General features: G+C 39.4%; 1 protein-coding gene across 7 annotated transcripts in view; it reads right to left on the bottom strand.

Annotated features, from left to right (window-relative positions):
- The window catches only part of scn8aa (sodium channel, voltage gated, type VIII, alpha subunit a), a 44,709-nt gene that overhangs the window by 26,179 nt on the left and 7,016 nt on the right, over nucleotides 1-11,514 (bottom strand). For 5 of the 7 annotated variants that reach the window (XM_034876975.1, XM_034876972.1, XM_034876973.1 and 2 more), the window contains 6 exons: nucleotides 6,832-6,950; nucleotides 5,716-5,805; nucleotides 5,213-5,341; nucleotides 4,245-4,336; nucleotides 1,166-1,363; nucleotides 844-907 (listed from right to left, as the gene is read on the bottom strand). In XM_034876975.1, the coding sequence (XP_034732866.1) occupies nucleotides 844-907; nucleotides 1,166-1,363; nucleotides 4,245-4,336; nucleotides 5,213-5,341; nucleotides 5,716-5,805; nucleotides 6,832-6,950 (692 nt within the window). Of the gene's footprint in view, nucleotides 1-843; nucleotides 908-1,165; nucleotides 1,364-4,244; nucleotides 4,337-4,542; nucleotides 4,635-5,212; nucleotides 5,342-5,715; nucleotides 5,806-6,831; nucleotides 6,951-11,514 lie in introns of all 7 variants that reach the window. The other 2 variants (XM_034876979.1, XM_034876977.1) reach the window with 1 other exon arrangement.

The following is an 11,514-nucleotide window of genomic DNA, read 5'->3' on the forward strand; positions in this document are numbered from 1 at the left end:
AAAGAGATACTTGTACAAACATGGTCTTCATGGAAGAGTCATCAGAAGAAAACCTCTTCTACGTCCTCACCACAAAAACAGCGTTTGAAGTTTGCAAATGAACATATAGACAAGCCTGATGCAATGTGGAAACAAGTTCCGTGGGACGATGAGGTTAAAATAGAACTTTTGGGCGGAATAAGCAAAGGTACGTTTGGAGAAGAAAGGGCACAGAATTTAATGAAAAGAACCTCTGCCCAACTGCTAAGCATGGGGGTGAATCAATCATGCGTTGGGGTTATATTGCAGCCAATTGCACAGAGAACATTTCACGGGTAAAAGGAAAAATTCAATAAAATGTCATCAAATTGTGGATGCTAACTTGATGTCATCTGTGAAAAAGCTGAAGTTTATGAGAGGATGGCTTTTACAAATGGATAATGATCCTAAACACACCTCAAAATCCACGGTGGATTGCATCAAGAGCCGTAAACTGAAGGTTTTGCCATGGCCTTCACAATCTACTGACCTCAACATAATTGAAAATAGGACAGACCTTCAAAGAGCATTGCGTAACGGACAGCCCAGAAATCTCAAAGAACTGGAAGACTTTTGTAAGGAAGAATGGGCAAAGATACGTCAAACAAGAATCAAAAGACTCTTGGCTGGCTACAAGAAGCGTTTAAAAGCTGTGACTCTGGAGGGTGCCCAAACTTTTGAAGACGCCATTTTTTAGTTTTCTGTTATTTTCAAAGTGTGAAGGATGGTTTGGTGCCCAAACTTTTGAGCCCCCTTGTGGAAGAGCTACAGCAGGTCTTTAAAATTATCAACAGCATTCGAAGGAGGGCAGAGAAAGCAACTCACCCAGAGTCAGAGCTGTTCCCACAGAGAAGAGCATCCAACTGGCCAGGCAGGAAGTAGAAATTGGCTGAAAAAAACATAATGAGTAATTTCGCTCACATCCTGTCACGGCTACAGTTTTTAATTCCACAACGGTCTGTAAATAAAGACCAATTTCTGACTACAGTTTGCTCATAAGTTTTCATTTCAACGAAGTTCATTTCATACCTAATCCTTTTGTCTATCCAGTGCCAAAATGACAGTGTTTTGTCATTCTACCATGTGGGTTGATTCATACTCCTAGATCACTGCCAGCTCACAATTGGCAAACCTGGCCTCTACTTACTTTCATTCATGATGTACTCATTCCAGTCGATGGCCTTGGTGGTGTTGATTGGCCAGATCACACACTTGTGGCGCAGGTTGCCCATGAAAAGCTGGAGACCAATGAGGGCAAAGACACTCAGGCAGAAGACGGTCAGGATCATCACATCTGAAAGCTTCTTCACAGACTGGATCAGGGCGCCCACAATGGTTTTCAGTCCTGGAGGGCAATTATGCACACACGTACACAAACAATACAAATGATGCAGGATGCTGATGCCCCATGTATGGATATTTGGAGTATCCGCTTCTACTACTAATTATCTTTTACTGCTAAAATGTTAATCCCTTTTAGGGATGGAAATATCCAGTTTTGACTGGATTTGGCTCAAAAAGTAAAAACACTGTACTACTTTCACATTACAAGTGATTAAAATATTTAAGGGAATGTACTTTCATTGAATTATAGTGTAACAATGAACCTAAATGTTAATATGTGATATTGTATTGACTTGGGGAATAGTAATACATTTTGGGCTAAACAGATTACATACATAACATCTCTAGAAACAAAACAAACAGGAAATATTAAGTAGCCTTCCCACTTTCTCAGATTATCCAGTCAGAAATGATTGTACCAGAATTTAAAAAGACTGGCTTTTTAATACATTTTTAATACATTTTCATTTCATGGCCAATGATAGACAAAGTGAGAAAAAGGGGGAAGACTATAGAAAAGTGAGAGGAAATCCATAAGGAAGAGAGCACAGCAGCACAAAGAGGGGCCATGAGAAGGACAGAGGCACAGGCAGGGGGCGGAAAACCACATGCAGGTCATTTAAACTCCAAGGCTGAACAGGAGCAATTCAATGCCAGTGTCAGTGTGGACACTTTCTTGAACTGTCTTGTATAAGGTGTCATTAGGAAAGCACTCCCCGTACCGTGACTCTGCAGTCTGTCTCATCCACACCTTTGCTAAAGACAAATTTGTTTTACCTTCCAGGCAGGCATCCTCTGGCAGTGTTCACATGGGTTCACAAGAAACTTAAACATGGAAGCAGGATGACCTGCAACCTCTTTTCTGTTTGATCTCTACAGGTAAAGTGAGCTTTACTAGCTGACAAACTGTATCTTCTTGTAAAATATGGTCTTTAAATTAGGCACACATTTGGACAATCTTAGTAAAACTCGCTTGGCATTTAAGAAAAACATTCCAATTCAAACAGCTTTTCTTATCTAGATGACAAGATCTCATCAAGCAAAATAAATTAAAAGAAGTATATTAAAAGAAAATCTATTTTAGTAGTGTATTATATTAAAATACCCTCCTACCCTGTTACAATCTTTAAAAATTATGCCCTCCACTGCAAATAAAGTCTTCTCTGTTGGACTAATACTACACTATAAAAGCTACATTTTCATTTCAGTGCTACAGCCTTCATTAAATAATGTTAATAGAATAGTTTGGCATTTTGATACATACATTAGAACAAAAAGATTAATACCACTCTCGTTTCTGTCCGTTAAATATAGAGCTACAGTACAGCTAGCAGTCGGTTAGCTTAGCTTAGCATGAAGACTGAAAACAGGGGGAGACCCTACTGCACCTCTAAAGCTCACTTATTAAATGCACTATATTGTTTTTCTGGATTTTCCGACTATTAACTGGCAACAAGAAACAATCCGGCACATAACTCCTTGTAAAAGGGGAACTGACGTTGTGACGCTTCAAGTTTTAGTGTAAACCAGACGTTCATTAGTTAATCTTAATTAAGAGCTAACAACTGGTTGGTGGATTTTGTTGCCTTTTGGACAGAGCCAGGCTAGCTGTTTGCTCCTGTTATTAGTTTTTGTGCTAACCTAGCAAAGCTAACCAGCTGCTGGCTGTAGCTTCAAATAACCATCCAGACATGAGAATGGTAGTAATCTTTTATCTTACTCTCTGCCAGAAAACGAGTAAACATACAGCATTTCCCAAAATGTCTAACTATTCCTTTGAATACATCAAATATCCCTTTTTGTTTGCACTTAAAAGATTTCTTTTTTTCATGTTTCCAAATGAAAATGCTGTTTAAAAAAAACATCCAAAGTGGTTCTTTTGAGTAAGCACGGCATCTGTTCTACATCCTCTACCAATAGATAGATGGATGTGTGGTCAGTGTCACTCAAAAAGGTCAAGAGGTCATTCAACCATCCCATCTGTGTTCCCAACCTCTACAATGTGAGCACATCGTGTCTTTCTCTGTGTGGTATATCGTTCAAGTAGGTCGTAAAGAAGACAGAGGAAAGTAAATCAATAATCAAACTAAAAAAAAAAAGAAGGCAAATCAAACTTTCAATGCCATTTGTCAGCCAAGCTCTTGTTAGGCTAATATTGTAAAAGCAAGTGACTGAAAAGCATCATGCAGCATAAGAGATATGTTCACAAACTAGGCTTGGCAGTCTTCATACATAAATAATCGGTGTATTCTGTGGGATCTCCCTAAGAGCTATGCCATTTCTCATATAAACATCAACATACAGCGTAAAAGGTTTGCTTTTGATCCCCAAAACATGGAATCCTTTTATTTCCAATTTTATAACTAGTTATAAATGTGCACCAAAATGATTGTTCTTTTGATTTCACTTGTCATAGAAGAACTAGAAGGATTTCTGGCAAATTTGAGAAGCTATAATCTATTCTTAGCTGATAGAAAGTCCATCTATATTAACCTGATTTTATTTTTCTTAAAAATAGAATATTATATCAACAATTATCTGTGCTACAGTACTGGGTACTTGCTTATTCCTAAAGCTGGTAACAAAGGAGTGGGTAAAGCTATTTCTGAAGAAAAACACAGCTTCCTTGGAAACAAGCCTCATAATGAGAGTGCTACTGGGGCAGAAGAGAGTGCAGACACTTTGGAGGGCCCTAGAGGAGACTGCAAAGCCTATCAAAAATGTATTAGTACCATTTTTGATAATTTTGGAGGAAAAATAAATCAAAAAATGGTTGTCTCCAATTCTTTTGTTCCTGTTTAAATCATAATTGTAATCATAATAATAGTGAGTAGAAAAGAAAGGGTGAGAGGATCAGCCTTAGTGTTTAAACGGAGTCTCACCTGGAATGACAGAGATAGTTTTCAATGCTCGGAGAACTCTGAATGTTCTCAGCGCAGATACATTGCCCAGGTCCACAAACTCTGTTATATATCTGAAATAGGGGAAGGATCACACACAGAACAAACACGATGACAATAACCACACACGCCAAGAGCACAACACCACCGAACCAGGAGGAAACGAAGCCCACTCACAGAGCCTGTCCACTGAGGAGAAGGGTGGAAGGTAAAAAGGAAAGAAAGACAACACACCTAACACCGACCCCGCCCAACCATCCCCCGCCCCATCCTGTCTTACCTGGAATTACAGAAATAGTTTTCAATGCCCTCAACACCCTGAACGTGCGCAGAGCTGAGACATTGCCTAGGTTTACAAACTCTGTTATATACCTGCAGGATCAAACCACAGTTACAAAAGATTGTTATTTACATGAAGATATGAGGTGAAAAGGTAAATTCACACACAGACGGGTTACATGACAGCTCTAAAAAAATGAAGATGTATTTTGCACAGTTCTGATAATGAATTGGTATGTATTTGATTTTGTAGAGGCAGGTAGTATAAATCCTGGATGAAATATAGATGATGGGGGACACTGAGCCTTAAATTGAATGTTGCAGACTGAGAGAGAAAAGGTGAATGAGAGAGAGTAAGATGCTAAGAGATTTGATTCTAAATTGGATGAATCAAGGTGTGGGTGTTGTCAGGGATGCCGCAGAGTGTCAGATGGAAACCTTCAATTTCCAGAGAGAAAGATCAGAGATGTCTAAGATCAATGGAGGAAACACAGAAGATGAGTTATCAGAACGAAATAAATAAAGGAAAAAGTAAGAAAGACGAACAATCATCTTTAGCACTGAAAGCTGACTTTCTAAACCCATCCCCTCTTTAGCAAAACAATGGCAATATTTGTGCACCTGATTTCATTTTATAATCAGCCGTCTGAATCACAAAAAAAAATACTTACGCCATCGAAATGACCATGAAATCCAGCCAGTTCCATGGATCTCTAAGGAATGTAAACCCGTCTATACAGAATCCTCGTGCCGTGATTTTTACAAGAGACTCAAATGTATAAATTCCAGTGAATGTGTACCTGCAAGAAAAAAGCGTTGAGAGAATCAGTTTACCAAGCTTAATAAAGAGCACTCACATCTTACTTTTTGTTATGACTAGGTTCAGCATACTAATGGGAATGGAAGGGGACCGGATAAGTATTGAGTGAAATAGTCAGTTAGGTTTCTATAATTATTGTTTTTAACCAAGCAAATATGTTATGATGGAAACTTATAATTGACATGGCATTCCTTAGACATACATTCTGGGCTTTTCAAAGATTGTTGGGTATTTATTTTTATTTTGGATAATCAGTAATACTCTGTGCTCCAATGTATTAGTAAATATTAAAATTAGGACTAGCGGTTCACATGCATTAACCCTAATGAGTGAATATATTAAAAATGCACTTACTCGACTTGTTTTGACCACTCGGGAGGATCACTAAAGGTCATGAATATACAGTTGGTCAAAATAGTAAACATAATGATCATGCTGAAAAGAGTGAGGAGCATGTTAAGGAAAATATGGATCATAAAGGCAATCACAAACATCATATACCAAATTGGAAATGTAAAGCACAGCAATAGAAAACATCTACAATACCTACAGTATGCATCTACTGTAATTTCTTCGTGTAAAGTGTTGATGTCATAAAACCTACTCATGGCATTTAACAGGAGGTTGTGTGCTTGGCCATTATTCTACAAATGAAATATTTAAATGTTATATATTTAGTGGAAATACAACTGCATGAACAAAACAACAGTATGTTTTAAAGCTGTAAGGGTTTAAGTGCAAACAGGTTTACACTCAAAGGAAACCAGGAAAACCTCAGATAATCACTGAGGTTTGTGCAAGTTAGAATCTGCAGCCCCAAACATGGCTCCAAACTATCAATAGACTAAAACGTGATTCATGCTTTTTTTCGTACGCGTGGTCGCCGCGACACAAAGAACAGACTTCTTCTCTCATGTCACCAATTATTGCGTTGTAACAAAAATCTAGGATGTGCGCCGCTTGGCGCTCAGACCTTTGGTGCTCAGACCTTTGGTGCACGGACCACGTTTGCGTCATATCACCGTCTGCACTGCGCTGAAGGCATGAAGCATTAAAAAGCTTTTGATGTATATTAAAACTTCCATGGCACTGTCCTTACTATGCACCACAGAGTTACTGTAAAAAATAAACAACCAATAGAGTTGTTCATGAGGCGGTTTGCTAGTTGCAGGTGAATGAAACAAGCCAAGTCTGTCCCCCCTGTCATAAATGAACAAATTGCCTAATGCATATGTGAAACCCCTTTGACAGCGTTGGTTTTATCAGAATAAAACAATAATACAAGTTTGAAAAAAAGACTATTAGTTTCCATCTCCATACCAGTTTTCTGTATCCTCTCCTGTATTTACAGCCACAGGAAACATCATCAATAGCAGTACAAGCAGAAACACAGAACACATCATCATGAATAATATACATGAACAGGAAACCCTTTTGTCTCTGCTGTTAAGACACAATGTCAAAGGATATGCATGTATCAAAATTTTAATAGCTACTCGCCTAACCGGATTAAGAGGACTTATGAAGTACAAGGCAGGTGTGGCACTAAAGCGGAAGATTGTCTTCCCTCTATTTAGCACTATAAATGTCTGTGGAGAGAAAAAAAAAGAGAAAGAAAGAAAGAAAGAAAGAAAGAAAGGGAGTATTAATCACTTTATCAGATAAAAATACACATCTTGGCAAATTCACAATAGTACAGATCATTGAAACATTTACCAAAAGCTACAAATAAGTCTTCCTATTACATGCATTTTAAGATTATTTTATGCACACATATATGTCAGTATACATAACTCATATACATATGTAGATAATATGTACAATATAATATGTGCTTGTGCTCATAAATTAGTAAGTTTTATGAGTAAGTTGTGCATTTTCTGTCACATAAAATAATTTCAAACACATTTCAACAAAGTGAAACTGGCGATTTGGATGTTTCTAATGTTGGTATGTTGTCCCAGTAACTCAGTGACGTCTAGCACATCACAGCTTTGGTGGTTTCAACAGAAGGAAACGAGCAAAGCTGAGAAAGGTGGGCAAGCTTCTTTCTGTGGATAACCTCATAATTGTTTAAATAAAACATGGCGATTTGCATTAAACTTTAATGAGACTTGCATTTGCACAAGTGATATGGGCCCTAGTGCTTTTAACAAGGCAACACTCACTACATTAAGCACTGCAGAGCTACTGGATCAGGGCTGAAGGATTGAGAAAGTGGAGTCAGAAGGGAGGAGGAGGAGGAGGAGGAGGAGGAGGAGGAGGAGGAGGAGGAGGAGGAGGAGGAGGAGGAGGAGGAGGAGGAGGAGGAGGAGGAGGAGGAGGAGGAGGAGGGGGAGGAGGAATGAGAAGGGAGACAAACGGTAGGAGGCCTTCTAATAAAAATAAGGGCCATGTGTAAAATGTTGTCAACAAGAAACGTAATATCTAAATGAAGATGCTTTTCTGCCTGGAGAATGAGACACAGTTCTGCCAAACGACCTCCCTGATATTAAGTTGACTGATATCTACCGACATCTCAGAACAAGCCAGCACAGTTAAACCTGATTAGATCATCTTACTATCTAGTAGTTATTATTATTATAAGTCAGAGCAGCAGACTCTCCCGAGTGTTAATACTACCATATATACTGTAAACATTGCCAGCCAGTTATTTGGTAAGCCATAATGACACACATGGAAACATCCCAGTTGCTGGTAGCATGACATTTCCCTTAAATACACTTATGGCAAATGCATATGCATGACAAATACACATACACTAATGTGCAAGCACACACATAAACTGGCATGTGCACACAAACCAGAATGTACAAAGCTTGACCAAGGTTGACATCCACACACATACAGTACACATGACTGCTACATATGTATGGAGTCTTTTTGGTAACGCATGACTAAATTGCTGCAAAGCTACTGAAAATTTCATAATCCAGAGCGGAGCAAAGAGGAGAGCAATGGAGAGGAAAGGCAGAAAACTGGGGAGATGGATGAGTGAAGCAAGCAGCCAGCAACTGTAGCAGCAGCAGGCTGAGAGGAAGCAGGGCAGAGGGAGCCAGAGCGAGGGAGCTGGGCAGAAGACAGAGAAGAGGGTGGGAGGGGGGATGGGCGGGAGACAGAGAGGGAGAGAGAACGGAACACAGAAGCTCCAGCAATCAAGCATGGCTGCGGCATCTGCATCCATGAGGGCCGCAGCAGCCATTCAAAGAGCCCCCTTCTTTCCACTTTTATGGTAAATGGTAAATGAACAGCATTTTATGGATCTTTTTGCCTGAAGGACTCACATTCACTCACACACAAGCACGCACACCTTGCACCTTCAGGTCTTTCCCAAAAACACATTTCAGTGGCTGCAGCAAGGAGACCAAATGTGCTCATGCATCCCTGCACATGTCATCCATTTCATCCCTGTCCTCACTTAATCTCTCCCTCCCTCTCTCCCTGTATCTCTTGTTCCCCTCTCCTTGAAAACGATCTTTGTTGACTTGCCTTGTACATTGACACCATGCTCTACGTGGCCTGGTTCAGCTCAGTGTGGCTTGCCCCTGCTCCGGCCGCCAGCTAGGTAGGAGGGTTGAATGCTGCATTATCACTGTCCTAACTATGACACAATCTCAAGGAGCCATAATTGAAAATGTGTAATAAATAAGATGAACTGCTTTTCTTTAACACTTATTCCCCCTCCCTTGCAGCAAATCTTTCCAGAACCAGCCCGCCGCCTCTCAGTGACAAAGACATACAGAGCAACGTTCTTCCATCAAGGTCACCACCTGATCTGACGTAACGGCTGCTCGAACTGCAAGAAGCAAAGCAGCATCAGCTCTCTTTGGCATCAGAATGAGACTAGATTGAGGGCCATAATTAGGTCTGCCTGAATATGAGAGCTAACAGGATTGCTGGTAGAGGTAGGCGAAGAGATAAGATGCAAAACACAGGAGGCACAAAGAAGCTTGCATGACTTACATGCATCTGTGCTATTGCACGGACGTTTGTGGAGAAAAAGACTAGCACGAGCGCGTGTGTGAATTTATCAACAGTCCCACATATCGATAGACATGTTTGCCACGTGTGATCTGAATCGTGTCTCCTTCTTGTGCACTGGGTTACTGGTGCGTTACATAACAGTCAGCCTGCACGGTGCAAAAACAGGGAGGTATGAGACAGACGGAGAGACACATAGTGTGCACCCAAATGCACACACAAACACGCAAGCACGCACACGCACGCACGCACGCACGCACGCACGCACGCACGCACACACACATACACACACACACTGATGATGACTAAACAGATTATTACAAGCTTGTTTTTACAGGTAGGACTTGCTATATTTTAAGGTACACTGTGCGGACAGGCACTGAGTTATACAACACCACAAACGTGCAACAGCATTTAAAGGAATATATAATTGGAGGAGACCATTTTAAATAAAAAATGCCAATTTTGTTACATAAGTCCTTGTTAAAAATAGATAACAAACGATCTTGCATTCTCTATCTATGCTCACTCTGTCCTGTTTATAAACACACCAGCATTAAACTGACCTCCCTACACTTTGGATCTCGATTAATTCCTAACTAAAGATGGACATTTTATGATAAAGTATTCTTGCATCTTTTGAAAATATCAAACAGGTTCACACTGTAAAACACAGAATACAGGAGTACTAACAGTGCAAAGATGGGTCAGATTTTCCAAAATGGCTTGAACTTTCCTAAACCTTCATTTCACCTTCTAATATCTGAGAGTAATGGCTTTTATATTTTGAATAATTTTTCTTCAGGGGCCGATTGGGCCAACAAAAGCAAGACGCAGTCCCCTGGCATAGATACAGTTTTCTTTAACAGTTTTGGTTGGCAGGTACACATTACTGGGATATTCAGGGACTCTCAAGGTCACCCAGCCATCCTCACACTGAGCGTCACGGGATGACAGAAACCCCAGAGAGACACGTGTCTTCTCTAAGACAACCAGAGTCTTCTTAGCCTGCTGCTGCTGCTTTACTCCCCTGCCACAGATTATTTTTTGAACAATTAGGAAAGTCTGCCATGTGGAACAATAGTCTTTCAACAGTTCCTGCTTCTGACCTTTTCCCCAAAGCCCTATGAGTACATCAGAGATATACAGCCCACTCAACAGCTTGGAGGTCTTCAAGAAGGAAAACATAATTTAATTATGCAACCAAATCATAAAACTGAAATAACTGTAAACACAGCACAACGGGAAGCCAACCCTCACAAACCACATGACGTCTCAACTTTGTCTGGTTAAATTCCAGCCATAATGCATGACTCATCTTGATGTTGTGAGGCCACTCATCTACTGACCATTGTTTGAGATCCTAATGTGCATGTTTGACTCTACCTATATACCAGAACACCTGTCTATCTGCATGAGCATCAAAATTGGGGTGTATGCTGATCAAGTAGGAGGGAAAAATCACCAGGACTAACTGGTCACATTTAAATATGTAAGATCTTCAAATGTACTAAACAATGTCCTTGTTATTTATCAAGATGCCACACAATTTGTATACATGAAGCAAATAGGTAACCATGTCCAAATGCCAAAATCTGAAAAACCACATCCTATGGACAAGACATTGTGAATGTGATGCAATGTAAACATATTAATGCTGTCAAATGATTAAAATATTTAATCGCCATTAATCGCATTAATGTCATAGTTAACTCACAATTAATCGCAATTAATCACACTTTTTTTATGTATCCTAAATGTCCCCAATTGATTGATTGATTGATTATTTTATTTTCACTACAAAAACATTAAGACAGTATTATATATTACACAAAAAGATGTGACGGATGATTACCGAAAAACCCTCCAAGGGGCTTAATAAGTGGCGATCACCATAAAAACAATATCATTTAACAATTTAAAAAACAATTTATGTTATTATGTAAAAACTAAACTAAACCAAACAAACAATAAAAAAAATAAAACTAAAAAAAAAAAAAAAAAAAAATCTAACTAACCAAAACACATTTAATTTGTATTAAACAACTTAAAAATAGATTTACAGCATAAACCCAAATGGAAAATTCAGAGAAGTTAGGAGCAACAATTTGACTCTCGGTTTAAAAAGTTCTTTAGAAAGCTCAGTGAGTGAAGTGGGGAGACTGTTCCATA

This window comes from Etheostoma cragini, chromosome 7 (assembly GCF_013103735.1).
Source record: "Etheostoma cragini isolate CJK2018 chromosome 7, CSU_Ecrag_1.0, whole genome shotgun sequence".
Lineage (NCBI taxonomy): Eukaryota > Metazoa > Chordata > Actinopteri > Perciformes > Percidae > Etheostoma > Etheostoma cragini.